Raw genomic sequence first — 17,028 nt, 5'->3', positions numbered from 1 at the left:
GGGAATACAGCAGATGCCATTTATGATGCAGCTTTTTTGAATAAACGCTTAGCATTGATCGAGATGACGAGGTAAACATAATGGGTACTCTACATCACTGACACTCGTTCTCTCTCACACACACACACACACCCCCTCCCCTTAAATTCCCACATGTCCATGCAGCGAGCTCTTACAGACTCCTCTCTCCCCCCCTCCGCATAATAGAATATCGATCGCCCGGCTTTGCCGCAGTGTGCAGCATGCCAGTGAGTGAAGTGTGTGTGGATGGATGGGTGAACCTCCAAGGTCATCTCCATAGCAACCTGTGCATGGGGTTGTCTTGATGAGCAGTGTACAGGGGTCATGTATAAAGGGGGGGGGGTTAGCACTGAAGTGTCAGAGAGGGAGGGAAGGACAGGAAGGAGGACACGGAGAGAAAGAGAAAAGTAGGGGGAAACTACATCCTCTTGGGGGGGGGGGGGGGTACATCCAAGGACACAAAAGGGCCTACAAAGTATTGCAATTTTGGCACATATAATGTAATGTTTTAAATCACCACAAATAAATATTACGTGCAAAAGGGACGCAAACATTTCAGAATTCATGCATGGACTTCCTCACACACTCACAATATCTTAGGTAGGATAGTTTATTGCACTTCCCAATTGTCATTAAAAATACAAAAAATAGCAAAAAGATAGCATGACAAGTATGAAATCTATATGTAAAAAAAATATTGATCTTTAAATGTCAAAGCCATAAAGTAGAGCTAATAAATTATGAAAAGTTACCCATCAACACTGCACCACATGCCTGCACACGACTAAAAGTAGATGCAGTAGGTACAATACAAAATATGATTTAAACATAATGCTTGATCACCATTAGGTATCTGGAATATCCACTAAGCATTGCTTTAAAGAAAATGCAATTTGTCTCAAAGAACCATTCCTTCTAGTTGGATTAATACATTGTAGAGCTGCAAATGGCACTTCTTCCATAGTCAGAGAAGCATTGGCGATTTGATGTTACTTCCCTCATTCAGTTTAATGGTGCTCACTGAGGACTTACTCAACATCAGCTATATAAGATGTTTAAAAACAAATCTGAATTATTACTGTGGCGATGTTAAAGCTCTTTGTAACATGTCAGGTCTTGAGTTGACGGAGGGACATTTTGTATTATTAGATATCCACAAGGGAACATTAAAACAGAAGGTAGAGGCAATAAACAAAAGGCAGACTGATATTAAACACAAAATGAGAGGTATCAGCCACATTTGGAAAAGACAGTATGAAGTAGGCATACAGTATGAAATGTGCTGAGGTACACGAACCACGTCTCAGTCACTCTTCGTGCGTACGACAGTCAATCAACATATTCTTCTAAATTGAGTACTATTAGGGTCTTTACAGAGTTGTAGAGGGTCAGTAACAGCAAATCACTTCAGAGGCATGACAAGGTGCATTCTGTGTTGTATTAAAAAAAAGGTCAAAGGTGAGTGTTGAGGGTTCACACAGAGAAAGATAAGAGGCCTCTAGTGGCGAAAAGGCTGTTTTAGCATGGGCAGCACCATTGAGGGCTTCCGCCATTTTAAAGTAGTCACCCGCGTGGGGATTCTTATGGGTTGTAGCCTCAATGGCGCTGCCAATGCTGTCACAGACGCTATAAATGGCACAGATATACAGATTCTTCTATCACTTTGCCTTCACACAGGCTCCATAAAGAGCTCCTCCATTTCCGAACCTCCCTCCAGCTCTCGGAAGGCAGCGTGAGAGCCAATCACAAACATCGTCGCGCCTGAGTGAGAAGTGAGAGAGTCAATCAAATGAAAGGGATAGAAGGGGCTGAGAAAAAGGAGAGTAGAAGCCTAGGTTACATTTAGGGCTCCATTTTGAGAAATCAAACAATGGTTCATTTTAGCACTACAAAATTTACAATTTTCATGCCGGGAATTAATGGACTCAAATCCCAGCGGTGTCGTAAAAAGTAATATCTATGTCTCAATGGTCTCAAGGCTTAAAAATCCTTATTTATTAACATATCTACACTAATTGAAGTGGATTTAACAAATGACATCAATAAGGTATCATAGCTTTCACCTGGATTCCCCTGGTCAGTCTGTGTCATGGAAAGAGCAGGTGTTCTTAATGTTTTGTATACTCAGTGTATATACACACACAACTCTGGATATCAGCAGTTCCCCCCCCATCTCAAAATCGAATGGTTTTGACCATTTGGAAGTTATTAAGTTAGCTTCTATTCTCCTCCAGCAGTGTGCCTCGCAAAAGTGATTCCTCGTTATCAACTTTACCCTATGTATGTACAAATGACCATGTACACTGATTGCTTAAAGCAAAACTACCAAAAATATTGCTGATGGTGAACATGAACAATCAAAATAAAATCTATTGTAAGCTCCGTTCAGCAGGTATAGGCAGATGAGAGTTGTCTCCCCGGTAGCTTACCTTTATTCTGGTAAAACACCATTTTCAACAGCGCAAAGATAACAATCTAGCAAATTACAGAGGTTGTAACTCAACTAATATAAAGCCTAATATCTCGCAAGCCATTTTAGCATTTGAATACAGAAGATGACCACAGATGTGCAAGATCAGAAACAGGCCGCCTACCTCACGTTGGTCGGCAAACAAAGATGGGCCCAGTGCATAGTTTGACTAGGCTACTGATAATCCTTGATGACATGCAAAATTGCTCGTAGATCAATGACTATCAACCACAGGAGGCAAGTGGCACCATCATTGGGGAGGACGGGTTCATGGTAACGGCTGGAGCGGAATGGGATCAAATACACCAAACGCATGGTTTCCATGCGTGCGATGCCATTCCATTTGCGCCCTTCCAGTCATTATTATGAGCCGTCCTCCCCTCAGCAGCCTCCACTGCTGTCAACACAGTTACATGCTTAGTTCGACAATGAAGGAGAGGATGCATCATTTGTCACAAAATATGGAGGTACCTTCAGCAGGTCGAAAGTATGTCATGTGAGCAAAACATGTCAGTGACTCTGCAATTCGTAAAGTGAATTGATGTTTTGACTGATGTAAGCTACACTTGGATCGGTTTGGGCTCCCATGCAAATCGGGGAATGTTACATCCATAATCATTTGTCTCCTTCAAAGAGAAATACATTCCATAATGCATATCTAGGCTAGTCGACAGTTATCCCAGGTCTGATGTGTACAGTAAAGAGTGAGATGGGGGTTGTAACTTACCCAGGACCCAAAACACTGCAGCTCCTGCACCAGCCAACCAGAACACAGGGAAAGAGACCGCCCCAGCCAGACCCAATTGGTGAGGTCCTGTCACCTCTTTTCCTGTGGGCAAAATAAAAAAATAACTCAGATTTCAAACACTAGTCTCTCTACACCCAAATTATGGATTGATTTCAGTGCCAACAGAAATTATATTTAAAATTCCATGGTCGTCATGGATATTGTTTCAAAGACTTGACAAAACAAAAATGGACAGGTTTTCTAAAGTGATGATTTCATCCAGAACATCCATATGCATAGGCTTATGAGACCAAACCCTTGAAAAAAAATCGGAATTAAAATGATGATTACCTACGGCATATTACACATGGCAGAAAAACATCAAACGAAACTGATTTAGATGTATTTAGATGCTTTTGAGTGTGGACTGTAATTGTTATGCATACTGTATGGACTGGTTTCCTTATGCTAAGCTCCAAAATGTATCCATGAGTCTGGTAGAGAACGTAAAGCCCTAAGCTGTGCTGTTGGTTCGTTGAATGTGCAGGGCAGCATACAGATGGACCGCGAGTATAGTGAATTTGCATTGGATTTTGAATAGCCTAGTAATAGGGATTTATTTTAGATTTTCATAATTCATTGGGTCGCACATTACCTTTATAGCTACAAAATCTCACCACCATACGTTTCCGTCTCCTCCCTCCTTTTGTCCCTTTCTCGAGCGTGCAAAGGGGCTGTCAGCAGTTTAGTGAAATATATGTTTCGTTGCGAAAACATGTTATTATCGCTGTTCCCAAACAGATCCCACTTGGCTTCCCAAATGATGCACTGGGTAGCTGCAGTAACACGGTTGGAGAGCCCATGGGGAGAACATCATCTGTCGCGCTACGAGAGCATACTCCTCAAATGCGTAAAAAAAAGTGTTCTTATATTTATTTCTCAGCTGTTCATATTAAGCACATGCTCCGCTATAAAACCGAAGTGGTCTACCAGTAGTCATCATTGAAAAGCGCAGCCTCCATTCGCTATTCGAGTGCATACAGGTGACATGCTCCCCCCCCGCCCCTGTTCCAGCCCAACGAGAGGCTGCCTGGATCTTTAACTTAAAGACCCTTGCTCCCTTTGGTCTCAACGTAGACTTTGATCTGAAGCCATTCTTGTGATTATTGTGACTTTGCCATTTGTAATTGTTTGTAAGCTTGTGTAGCCTAAAATGAATCTATGATTGTATGCTCTCCATTTGTTGTTTGCATACTGTTCTTTGTATGCCATTTTAATATTTGAGAATTAACCAATGATATTAGGCCACTCTTGGCCATGATTAGACACCTGTGTGTCTTTTGACACTATATAAACGAGTCATCCCATAGTGTTTGTGATTATACCCTGATGAAGACAGCTTGGCTGTCGAAAAGTTGGATATTACATTTTTTGCATCTGAGCTCCTAGAATGTGCGGCTCTCCTTTATTTTCCAGACCATTTGATAACGGGACATTCTAAACGCTACATATTAGTAAAGACCAGATTAAATTGAGAGTAGTCTGATGGGTGAAATAGGATCACTTGATGAGAGAACAGCTGTGTAGCCTGAGGCAAAGAACAGAGTGTAAGCTTTTTAGCGACTTTCTCAAAACATCAATAGCCTGTAGTCACATCATGCAGCCATTTATGTTTTGATTTCTAAGACATTCTAAAGTTGCCAAATAACTAAATCTAGCATATAGGACCTCACTTTTACACTCAACATAGCCACTTCCTACGTGCACTCACTCCGGAATGGGACAAATACCCTTTCTATTTTATTCAGCCAAGTTAAATTATATTCTTAATAATAAAAAGTAATTTACTGTAAAATAATGGCATGGGACTTATAAGGATATCTTGTCAGCTAAATTAACAAGCCTACAACCGTTGGCATGGAGAATAGCCAGATGACATACAATAGGTCAACTCATATAATGTTTCTTAAGACCTGACTAAAAAAATAATGGATTTATTGTGATGGTGTATACTCAATTGATTTATTAGACTTAAAAAATATATATGTTCCTCAATCTACACACAATACCCCATAATGACAAAGCAAAACCAGTTTTTCATAAATGTTTGCACATTTATAAAAAATGAAAAATGAACAAATAATTGTTCAGACCCTTTTCTCAGTACTTTGTTTAAGCACCTTTGGCAGCAATTAGTCTTGAGTCTTCTTGCTACAAGCTTGGAGTTTCTCCCATTCTTCTCTGCAGATCCATTCTCTCCAGAGATGTTTGATTGGGTTCAAGTCCGGGCTATGGCTGGGTCACTCAAGGACATTCAGAGACCTGTCACGAAGCCATTCCTGCGTTGTCTTGGCTGTGTGCTTAGGGTCATTGTCCCGTTGGAAGGTGAACCTTCACCCTAGTCTGAGGCCCTGAAGCAGGTTTTCAACAAAGATCTCTCTGTACTTTGCTCCCCTCATCTTTACCTTGATCTTGACGAGTGTCCCAGTCCCTGCCACTGAAAAACATCCCCCACAGCATGATGCTGCCACCACCATACTTCACAGTAGGGATGGTGCAAGGTTTCCTCCAGAAGTGACACTTGGCATTCAGGCTAAAGAGTTCAATCTTGGTTTCATCAGACCAGAGAATCTTGTTTCCCATGGTCTGAGTCATTTAGGTGCTTTTTGGCAAACTCCAAGAGGACTGTCATGTACCTTCATTATGGGGTATTGTGTGTAGATTGAGGGGGAAAAAATATTTAAACCATTTTAGTACAAGTCTGTAACGTAACAAAATGTGGAAAAAGTCAAGGGGTCTGAATACTTTCCAAATGCACTGTATATTGGTGCTATGATCTCTCAGTATGAGGTCAAAGTGGGGTTAAATGTAACCAAGGTGCTTTGATGAACCACGCTCTTTTGATGAGTAACCTTGCTGGAGACTTGAAGACATGATAGCTTCCTAAACTCACCCCTATGGGCTTTAGCTAAGCGGGCTAACAGTCTTGTTACATGCAGGAGGCCTGGTTCGAACTCAGTCAGTCACAAGAGCAAGATTAAATAGGGAGTGGAAAGACTATCCTTGGAAGGGCTTTAACCGGGCTATTCAACTATATTCTTATGGGGGGGCCAAACGTTTGTGACACTCCCTTCTAACGTGTCCTGCACGGCTTCACAGAGGGGAACAGAAGGCACGTCCGTGTTTCAGAGAGTCTAACCTTCCAGGAATGGGGTCATAATAGCTTATTGCTAAAACGGTTCAGATGCTAGAGCCAAATTCATAGGAAGAAAATCAATTCTACATGCCACATTGGCTTCAGAAACTGCCAGAAGCTTCCGTTTACCACAGAGAATGTTTGATTCTTTCCTCTACCTTTCCAGGCTGGCAAAGTACCAGGATGTTGTCTCTGGTTTTGAATCTGAATTTAGAGAACTGAATCTGAATGCATCTGAGAAGTTGAATATATGAAACTTTGATCAACTTGATAGTTTGTAAACTAGATACATAGACAATGAATGCAATATCTACCTTATTGAAACTGAATATATAAAATATTGAATTTGAATGTTCGATTAAATAAAGCAATGCTATATTCATTCAATTCAGTGTCAAATCATGAAATACAATAATTAAATTACTACATTTGTGCATTAAATATTCAAAAATATTACATTCAAATTCAATATCCTATTACAAAATTCAAAATGATGGAATTCAAATACAATCTGTTGGCACTGAAATGGCTCCATATAAATAATCTCACAGAACCTGACTGCTTTACTCACCAAAGACGACCAGTTTAGACTCCAGGGACTTGAGGTGGATGATGTAGAAGGCACCAACAAACACTGCCAAAGCAATCAGCAGCATGGGAGAGCTGATACTGAGGAAAAGAGGGGGATATTGGAAGAGGGAAAGAGTGATCCTTTGATAATCACAGATTCTAAATGAATTCAATCCAGCATAGCTCTAGGCCTATTCAAACTGAGATTTGGAATTTGAAAATAAAACAGGCTGCCGGCAGCAGTCTGTCTATATGCAATATGTAATTACTGTTTTTATATATTCACTGAATACCACAGTGTCTTTAAACTCCTGTCCCACAGCTCTTACATGCAGTAGAGGATGAGGCCGAGGAAGATGAAGGTGTAGTTGCTGTTGTAGGTGTCAAAGTTGCGCACCACCCTCTGGCACAGTTCACCAAAGTTGCGGGGCTTGGTGAACTTCCTGTGATCCACGAAGCCAGCCCAGGGACGGATGGACGCACGGCGACGATCAAACCACTCCTTGGCCACACTGGGCGAGAGGCCTTTGGGCAGCCACAGCCTGTGAGGCAAGGCAGAAAGCCAGGGTGGTAAACTAAACAAGAGGTATGAGGAGATGGAATAATTGTATAGCATTAAACCAAGAGACTGATCGTGGACAGAATGAACAACAATACATCATAGCCAGGTATAATACAAGGAAAGGACAAACTGACCCATCTAGTTCCTTTAGTGGTAGGCTAGATTAAGAAGAATATGAGACAAATTCAGATCACAGCTTTCCTACAGACACAATAATAGCCACAGAAGAATGACTACACATGAGGACTGTATATAAAATGTATCTGGACCAGAACCCGTCACCAACCATGATCCAAGAGAGATACATGGTGCTACAATGCATCAAGTTGATTCAGGTGTGTTAGTGCTGGGCTGGAACAAAAGCCTGCACAACCTGTAGCTCTCCAGAACCAGGTTTACAGACTGCTGGCACTAGAACAGGGCTCTCCAAACCTGTTCAGGTTAGTTACAACTGGGGTTGGAGCAAAAAACATGCAGGAGGGGGTAGCTCTCCAGGAACAGGATTGGCGAGCCATGTACTAGATAGATGAACTAACACAGATAGAGACAGAGCTAGAAAAACAACAGCACACACCTTCCCATGACACCTCCGGATCCAGCAGCGTCGGCTGGCTCAGCGCTGAAGAGATCCCCTGCCTTGGAGTCCATGTCTACAAGGCAGTTCTCACCCTTTGGGACACCAGATTTCATTAGAGTAACGGGTGCCGATGTAGGCTAAAATACAACACGGCAGTGATTAAAAAGGTCAATGGCACTGTTTCACAAGCAATAACAAATCCTCTCACACAATGCAAAACTAGGCTTTCTATTGTTGTAACAAATTAATCATGCACAGTGAAAAACCTAGAGACCGCAGGGAGAGTCTGGGGTTATGGAATGGAACATTGTTGTCATCATTGATGGGCTTGCCCACAGACAGTTCGATTGCAACATCGTTAAGTTAGGTAGTTAGAATAGAAATAACTGCTGAATCACAGAAACTAGCTAACACACAAGTTGTTCACTGTCATTACTCAAAACCTTGAATATCTCCCTTTTTTAACATTTTTTTTTACACTAAATAACGATTCCGGTCGAAGACGCCACATCACCATTCCTTCATGTCAATTATTGCTACGCTTAGCCAATATTCTATCACTGCATATGAAAACGAATAGCTTTTGCTACATACAAAATAGTTACATAAATCCTATTTTTGAAGGCATACTCACAGTTGTTGAAGGTGTTTACTGCACTGCTGTGCTCAGAAATACAAAAACACAAAAATTGACTTTTGCTGTGCTGTTGCTCAGCGGATGTGATGTGGTACGAAACTGAACGCTGGGTCTAACTTCCGGTATCATTTATTTTATGAATTTCAAATTAAAAGTCAAAAATATGATCCATTTTATTGGAGCAGAAAATTAGAGAAATAACTGATAGCTATTTATGACTTATGAGTTATCAATTAACATTATGTAACAGGAATGTCCAGGTGAACAAAAAGGAGTGCAGTTTTTGATGAAGTCAAATCTAAATCAATCCGGTTTAATACAACAATTCAGGGAAACACCTACAGAAGAGAAGCATAGAAAATGTCTAACGGTCCTTATATATTAATCACAAAGCACCGAATGTTCTGTAAACATCAGCCAGAGGCTTGAAGGAAGTTACATCAACTGCTACAGAATCACAGTGGCACAGATACATTATCAATGTGTCCTTAAATCCAGTCTTGGGTCAAACTTTAACCATAACATTAAACACCTGCAGACATTTCATACTGGCAGTTAAACAGGTCAAAAATAATATCATAAATAGTTAGTTACAATAGATAATTTTATACTAACAGGCACAAAGCGACTTAAACATAGATAGATACGTTACCCAAGGGAATGCATCTGTCTGTGTCTTCCCACACAATTATGTTTATTACATATCAACAGTAAATCAAATACAGGGAAAGAAATAGCCAAATAATTTCCCATTACAGCATATCTGTTATTTATTCTGGATGTCTGGAAAATGTATGATCTAAAAATGATCATACATTTTCATATTTTATCATATTTAAGTTTCTGGTTGAAATAAGAAGCACACATTTCAGATGGTAGCCCATGCACATTTAATAGTTCATCTGGAACATAGCATACTAATTATTTATACCTGTCAATACATATACAATGAAATAGACAAGTATTTATTTTCTTTGCAGGCAAATTGACATCAAACTCAGAGGTATGACTATAGTTTTGGTATGAAAGCCATGAAGTAACAAACACTTTGAAAAGTAAGACAACAACATCACAACAGTGTTAAAAACAGATATGATGTATTACTGGAGAAGGCATTTTACTTTCAAGACAAAAAATGCAAAGTTTTGTTTTCAAGACACAGGACAGCAGCACAAACGTGTGTCCTGTGTAATACTAATAAGCAGGGACTCCTGCTGCTCAGCAATCTGTTGCGCAATGTTCATGTGGACTTCTAGCAATGTTCTGTAAGTTCAAGCTAGTACAGTCATATCTTGTTGATCCAAGAGCTGGGTTCTTATGGGATCTAGTACATACCCACCTCTTCTTACTGGTGGAAGTGAGAATATGCTTCTCAATCCTCTGTCTGATGCCATTTCCCTGAAGGCCCTGCCATGTTTTCTCCCTGTTGTGAATGTGCCTTCCTAGTGAGTCCATTTGAAGAACTTGAAGCAGGGATTGCATGTAGGCCTACAATTTTTCCTAAACTAGGCTCCTTTGACGCCTAGTTAATACACTTGTGATAAAGCATTTTCTATAGGACACTTGTATAGTCTCTCACCACTGTGTGAAACCTCAATCACTGTCAGATGAGCCAGATCACAGTTCTCTCCAGTGTTATCAAACTGTTGAAATGTTGTTGTTCATGCTGAGTTCTGACATGTTATACATTTTGTACATTCTCATTATGCCTTGCCAAATTTCCATTGTGCAAAGGCTTTGCCGCAGTCACGAAAGAGATGTATTTCTCTCTTGTGTGGATTATCAAGTTGGGTGGATATCAGTGCTGAGATATTTCTCACAAATACAGCAATTAGCCTATAAGATTTATTTCCTGTGTGTCTTCATGTGCATTTTAAGATTTCCATTCTGAGCAAATCCTTTGCCACAATAATCACAACAATATGGTTTCTCCCCTGTATGAATCCTCCTGTGCGCACTCAGATTAGCAGTATTGCTGAAACATTTGCTACAATCATGGCAGCTGTAAGGTTTCTCCCCTGTGTGAACTCTCATGTGTCCTGTATAATTTGATCTGGTGCTGAAACTTTTGCCACAAACAGAACAGAGATATGGCTTCTCCCCAGTATGTCTCCTCCTGTGCAAAACCAGATGTCCACTTTGAGTGAATCCTTGGCCACATTCCTGGCAGCAATATGGTTTCTCGCCGGTGTGAGTCCTTTTGTGTCCGATCAAATTGGCGGCATCACTGAAACACCTGCCACAATCATCGCAGCGATATGGTTTCTCTCCTGTGTGAACCCTCATGTGCTTTTTCAGCCTAAGCTTCGTGGTGAACGTTTTACCACAAACATGACAAAACTCAGGCTCAGCTACGATGTGAGTTTGGAGGTGATCTTTCATATTCTCTTTAGAATCTAGGTGCTTTCCACACACACCACAGACACGTTCTTTATCCTCTATATGTGCATGACTTTGCACATGATTAAAAAAGGGACGCTTGTACCGAAAAGACCTGCCACAAACCTTACAAGAACAGGGAGTACATTTCATGCCATTTGCACTGCTATAAGTTTGTTTTCTTTTTTGTTTTTTTGTGGTCTTTGGTTTGTGTGACTTCAAAAGAGACTGCGCTCCTTTGCTTTCCATTCCATTGACATGTTCACTATTTGTACTCCGAGCTGAAGAACAGGTTGGTTCTGATATTCTGTAGTCCTCTCCGTCAGGTTCTGTTTTGATCTGTCCAGTTACAACATTTGGTTGAGAATCTCTCTCCCTATTTTCCTCACTTTGGATTTGCAAGGACTGAGTTGGGTCCTGATCATAATCACTTACACAGAAAGGATCAAATATGAACTCTCTGGTGTCAGACTCCAGCCACTGAAGTTGCTTTTTGAGTTCCTCCTGCTCCTTTTTGATCCATATGGGCTCGCTGTCCTCCTGTCCAAGACTAGGGCTCCAATCCTGCACTAAGGGCTGCTGCTCAGGGTGAACCTCCTCTTCCAATACAGTGAGCTGCTGGAGGTCTGGGGGAGAGAAGTCTACAAACTTTACAATGTTACATTATTTATCAAAATTGATAAAAAAGGTCAAAAATACAGTTCTGGTAAATTTAACAGCTGCATAATGGAATAACATACTCAACGCTTTTGGATATACAAATCCATCAAATATTGACTGAATTATAGTGCATCAACAAAAAATCTAAAACGGGCCAAAAACAATTAGGCTACGTGGCAAGTGAATTTACACCCAACAATAACAGGGAAATAATGGCTGGAACGGGAGGAATCCTGGGGGCGAGCATGCGCGTTGAATCTTCAAGAATGTCTAGACATAACGTTACTTTTGTCGACACTGGCTCTCAAAATGAAATAACTAACATTATCAAGGTGTATGAAATGTAGGTTGAATAATAAATGTCACAAACCTGCTCTTTGTAACTTTATCTCAGGTTTAATAACGATGTCAAGAATATTCTGTAGACGGTCGTTCTCCTTTTTCGAACGGGAAACCTCTTCCTGGTACTCAGCTATCGTTTTTTCAACTGCCCCGAATATCTCATCAGCAGCCACAGTTAGCCGCTGGTTGAGAAACGCTCTCAACAACTGTATTTTAGACATGTTTACAGAATGCTAGTGCTAGCTAACTAGCAATCAGTGACAACGCTATTATTTGACAACAACTTCGTTCATCAATGATAGATGTTCATGGATCTGCTGTGCCAAAAAAAAGCATGCGTAGAGTGCGCACCACGGCTTAACGCATTCTGCAATGTCGCTACCTACAGGAGTGGAGTGGACATCGTCTGTTCGGATTTCTATGAACATTCTCCATTTCATAAACGATAAGGAATATTCATTGCGCTCCTTATCTGTACCACTCAGGGGTAGGACCAAGTCACTATTGTTCGAGTCACAAACAAGTCTGAAGTCACATGATCCGAATCTCAATATTTGTTAATACCACACAAACTACCGACATTACAGGCTAAGAATGGACAGAGAGATAGGCTCTTGTGTTCATTTTATCACATTTCTCCAATGCCAAATCAGTGTGTATTGTTTGCAACGAAACTGTCCCTATTTGAAAATAATTAAATATCGTTAGGAAACTGAGCGTGGTAAAAGTCAGGCCTCCCTTTCATTACATTACATTTACATTTAAGTCATTTAGCAGACGCTCTTATCCAGAGCGACTTACAAATTGGTGAATTCACCTTCTGACATCCAGTGGAACAGCCACTTTACAATAGTGCATCTAAATCATTTAAGGGGGGTGAGAAGGATTACTTTATCCTATCCTAGGTATTCCTTGAAGAGGTGGGGTTTCAGGTGTCTCCGGAAGGTGGTGATTGACTCCGCTGTCCTGGCGTCGTGAGGGAGTTTGTTCCACCATTGGGGGGCCAGAGCAGCGAACAGTTTTGACTGGGCTGAGCGGGAACTGTACTTCCTCAGTGGTAGGGAGGCGAGCAGGCCAGAGGTGGATGAACGCAGTGCCCATGTTTGGGTGTAGGGCCTGATCAGAGCCTGGAGGTACTGCGGTGCCGTTCCCCTCACAGCTCCGTAGGCAAGCACCATGGTCTTGTAGCGGATGCGAGCTTCAACTGGAAGCCAGTGGAGAGAGCGGAGGAGCGGGGTGACGTGAGAGAACTTGGGAAGGTTGAACACCAGACGGGCTGCGGCGTTCTGGATGAGTTGTAGGGGTTTAATGGCACAGGCAGGGAGCCCAGCCAACAGCGAGTTGCAGTAATCCAGACGGGAGATGACAAGTGCCTGGATTAGGACCTGCGCCGCTTCCTGTGTGAGGCAGGGTCGTACTTTGCGGATGTTGTAGAGCATGAACCTACAGGAACGGGCCACCGCCATGATGTTAGTTGAGAACGACAGGGTGTTGTCCAGGATCACGCCAAGGTTCTTAGCGCTCTGGGAGGAGGACACAATGGAGTTGTCAACCGTGATGGCGAGATCATGGAACGGGCAGACCTTCCCCGGGAGGAAGAGCACCCTTTCCACCCTTAGAACGAGCAGGCCAACCGACGCGGACAAATGTCAGCTTTAACTGCTGGCTCCTCTTCTTCCATGGCTTACCCAATGTTATATTATACAGAAAGTGAATAGCTTAATCAATTCATAGTGACAGAATTCGATTACTTCCTGATCAGTCTCCTAGGCTATAGAAAGTTTTATCTCAGCCTCAATGGCAAAGAAACGAAACAATGATATCGCATAAGCGTCGGAATCACGTCTTTCCAGAGTATTTTACAGCTAGTTTCTAGCGTCACATTAAATAATCGGATCTGTTTTATTTTCTTCAAAATCTTAAACTAACAATGCGCCCTGCGCGTTTTGGCATTTTCTAACAAATAAAATAAAAGTAGACCTATGGCATACCCTCTCATTACCCTCCAATTCGAGTCCTGGTTTTAATTTAACAGTCCGTCACTGACACGGAGGTAGGCTATTTAAAGGGTGCATGATGGAGGATTTGGCCTACAAAACTATGGATATAGCAGCCCAGTCCAATTTCTGTCAAACAGGTTGGCCTACCTCTTATTTCTTAAATGTGAAGAAATAGGTTTCAACACAAAGCCCTCTGGTTGTTAGTAAAGTCTAACTAAAATGAAGACGGTTGAAATTAATTACTGGAATGCGCCTCCTTTCAGCACCATGAGCTGTCCATTTTCGATTGATTGTGCCACGGCTGCTGATTCAAGCTTCAGCACCACAAAGGTTACTCGAATCTGGCTTATTGTGAAGTAACGGATAAATACATAATGGGGATGAAACATGTTGTTTTTATTCAAATCTATTATAGTATTGTAACTACCCTGGATTTATAAGCGCGGAAATCGACTCTGCCGCATGAGCATGCTTTTGCGGCACAGTCGATAGCGCGCCGGACCTCCGGCTAGAAGGTCGAGGGTTCGAGACCTGCTCCCTGCAGTTTCATTACATTGGTGTCAGAAGGGATCGGACCTCGCACGTAGAGTCGCAAGCTAGCGCGAGGAATAGGGATAAGACTATGGCAACAGATTTCGTGTGTTACATTTTTTTATTTTTTGCCTCCAATTGTGCACAGAAAGATCACTGAGGTAAAGAAAAAAAATGACAGTAATGTAGGCATATGGAAAATGTTTTGGCTCTTGTGATCACTGAAGGAAAAGGACAAAACACAAATCAAAACAGATGTGACATTACACCATATGAACAAGACAAAAACAATATTTATGCACAGATAGGTGTAAGATACACCTTATTTGATTTATTTGACAAAGATAATGCACATTGATCAAGACTTATGTATATTTCCATCTGTAGTCCCTGGGAAAGTGGTTACAAACATGTAAAAACACACACACATACACACACACACACACACACACAATAGCCATAGATATCATATAATTAACTATAACATAGTGTTCACTTTTGTTATAGTGTAATTATATGGCAATAGCATATGGCATATTATAATATTATATGGCAATAGTATATAAAAAGCATCCGGATGTAACTTTTTCAGAACAACTATTGCCCTTTCCCCACACCAGGAAATGTCATATATTCTCCCTCTCGTGGGTAATCCTTATGTGCCTTCCAAGGGAGTTCATCCATTTGAAGGATTTGCCGCAATAATTACACCTAAACGGCTTTCCATCAGTGTGAATTGTCTGATGTCTATTCAATGCGCTTGTTGTCATAAAGCATTTTCTACATATAGGACACTTATACGGTCTCTCCCCTGTGTGACTCCTCACATGCGCTTTCAGATGATGAATATTGTTGAAACATTTGTCACAAACACGGCATTGCCACGGTTTCTCTCGGTTTTCCTGACTTTGTATTTGGTAAAGATATGAGGACTGAGCTGCCGGGTTCTCTCCATCTTCCTCACTTTCTATTTGGTGAAGGTATAAGGACTGACTTGGGTTCTCACTGTTTGTCTCACTTTGTATTTGGTCAAGAGGTGATGAATGAGTTGGGTTCTCTCTGCTTTCTTCACTTTGTACTTGGTGAAGATGTGATGAATGAGTTGGGTTCTGAATCGGATCATAGTTACTTTTCAAACAGGCAGGACTGAATGTGAAGTCTTTGGTACCAGACTCTAGCCATTGAAGTTGCTCTTCCCTCCGACTGGTCCGGAGTTCCTCCTGCTCCTTTTTAATCTGTGTGGCCTCTGGACCATCTTGTTCCAGACTTGGGCTCCACTCCTGCTCACAGTGCTGCTGCTCAGGGGGAAGATCCTCGTCAGAGACAGTCAGCGGCTGGGAGTCTGAGGGAGAATGGATAAAAAAATATAGAAAAATATCAAATAACATGATGAAAGCAATAAATGTATGTAGTAATAAGTAGAAAACAAAGACACGCTGAATCTGGATTCAAACCACAGCCGGGATTCGAACACCTGCCACTCATAGCTTATGCTTCCTCCCACCCGATGCACAAGATTGTCTTTTGATTCTTACTTTGTAAAACCTACAGCATAGTGAGCAGGCCAGACAAACCTGCATCTTTTTGGGGTCTGACAAAACGTGTAGAATGCAGGTAGGTAGCTATAGAATTAGCTCTCGAGAATCCAAGGGGCTATGCTGGCAATGCAATTTGAGTCAGAAGGGCAAATATTGATGAGCTTCACATGAATCAGTACTGGCTAGATGCAGTAATATCAAAGCAGTAGAAGCTAGTTAGCTAGCTAGTGCCCATATGCGTTTTAAAATGTCCCAAACCTGTTTTTTGTAACCTTAGCATCCTCCGTAGACGGTTGTTCTCATCTTTCGTGCGGGACACTTCTTCCTGGTACTCTACAATCGTCTTTTCAATTGTCCCAAATATCTCATCAGCAGCAGCTGTCAATCGTTCGTTGAGAAACAATCTCAGCAACTCTATTTTTGACATTTTGAGGAATGCTCGTTGAGTAGGTACCCCCCAGTAACGTAAACAAAGCCGTGTGAGGTTCTTACATCCGGTCACGTGTTTTTCTCTCACGATTTTCTAAATAAAAGTCCAGTCGAGCGCTCTGAAATGGGATAAACTGAAATAAGATATGAAAATTGTATTATTAAATTGAAATTAGATTGAGTAATAATTTATGCATCCATAATAAAATGAGAATGCACTATTGTAAAGTGGCTGTTCCACTGATGTCAGAAGGTGAATTCACCAATTTGTAAGTCGCTCTGGATAAGAGCGTCTGCTAAATGACTTAAATGTAAATGTAAATGTGAGAAAGACAAAACTATTTAATAACTATAACTGTTTATAACTATATATGTTAAATATTTTTAGA

General features: G+C 41.3%; 2 protein-coding genes and 1 long non-coding RNA gene across 8 annotated transcripts; all 3 read right to left on the bottom strand.

The window, feature by feature from the left end:
• Positions 1 to 615: 615 nt before the first annotated feature.
• On the bottom strand, positions 616 to 8,864 carry LOC135520064 (prenylated Rab acceptor protein 1-like). Of its 5 annotated transcripts, XM_064945383.1 has the most exons (7): positions 8,758 to 8,864; positions 8,121 to 8,260; positions 7,681 to 7,704; positions 7,314 to 7,526; positions 6,986 to 7,083; positions 3,219 to 3,320; positions 616 to 1,782 (listed from the first exon to the last, which is right to left on the bottom strand). In XM_064945383.1, the coding sequence occupies exons 2-7, from the start codon at positions 8,234 to 8,236 to the stop codon at positions 1,691 to 1,693; spliced, it is 645 nt and encodes a 214-aa protein (XP_064801455.1). In that variant the 5' UTR covers positions 8,237 to 8,260; positions 8,758 to 8,864; the 3' UTR covers positions 616 to 1,690. The 5 variants fall into 5 exon arrangements, with proteins under 5 accessions (XP_064801455.1, XP_064801454.1, XP_064801456.1 ...); XM_064945382.1 differs by lacking the exon at positions 7,681 to 7,704 and having other exon boundaries at positions 7,314 to 7,559; XM_064945384.1 differs by lacking the exon at positions 7,681 to 7,704.
• Positions 8,865 to 8,969: 105 nt separating this feature from the next.
• LOC135520063 (zinc finger and SCAN domain-containing protein 2-like) lies at positions 8,970 to 12,482 on the bottom strand. 2 transcript variants are annotated; one of them, XM_064945380.1, is made up of 2 exons: positions 12,170 to 12,482; positions 8,970 to 11,780 (listed from the first exon to the last, which is right to left on the bottom strand). In XM_064945380.1, the coding sequence occupies exons 1-2, from the start codon at positions 12,360 to 12,362 to the stop codon at positions 10,606 to 10,608; spliced, it is 1,368 nt and encodes a 455-aa protein (XP_064801452.1). In that variant the 5' UTR covers positions 12,363 to 12,482; the 3' UTR covers positions 8,970 to 10,605. The 2 variants fall into 2 exon arrangements, with proteins under 2 accessions (XP_064801452.1, XP_064801453.1); XM_064945381.1 differs by having other exon boundaries at positions 8,970 to 11,765.
• A 2,292-nt stretch (positions 12,483 to 14,774) lies between these two features.
• Positions 14,775 to 16,694, bottom strand: LOC135521230 (uncharacterized). The gene is made up of 2 exons (XR_010452512.1): positions 16,469 to 16,694; positions 14,775 to 16,014 (listed from the first exon to the last, which is right to left on the bottom strand). It is a non-coding gene; the product is annotated as an uncharacterized LOC135521230 (long non-coding RNA).
• Between the last annotated feature and the right edge of the window lie 334 nt (positions 16,695 to 17,028).

The sequence above is a fragment of the Oncorhynchus masou genome, chromosome 29 (assembly GCF_036934945.1).
Source record: "Oncorhynchus masou masou isolate Uvic2021 chromosome 29, UVic_Omas_1.1, whole genome shotgun sequence".
Taxonomy (NCBI): Eukaryota; Metazoa; Chordata; class Actinopteri; order Salmoniformes; family Salmonidae; genus Oncorhynchus; species Oncorhynchus masou.
Note: the sequence above shows the minus strand (reverse complement) of the source record. Positions and strands in the feature narration are given on the sequence as shown.

Coding starts and splice junctions, on each gene's coding strand:
- LOC135520064 (XM_064945382.1), bottom strand. CDS start 8,236: ATGAAATCTGGTGTCCCAAAGGGTGAGAACTGCCTTGTAGACATGGAC. Junction 7,560..8,120: donor TCCGGAGGTGTCATGGGAAG/GTGTGTGCTGTT, acceptor CCTCTTGTTTAG/TTTACCACCCTGGCTTTCTG. Junction 7,084..7,313: donor GGCCTCATCCTCTACTGCAT/GTAAGAGCTGTG, acceptor TCTTTTCCTCAG/TATCAGCTCTCCCATGCTGC.
- LOC135520063 (XM_064945380.1), bottom strand. CDS start 12,362: ATGTCTAAAATACAGTTGTTGAGAGCGTTTCTCAACCAGCGGCTAACT. Junction 11,781..12,169: donor GATAAAGTTACAAAGAGCAG/GTTTGTGACATT, acceptor TAAAGTTTGTAG/ACTTCTCTCCCCCAGACCTC.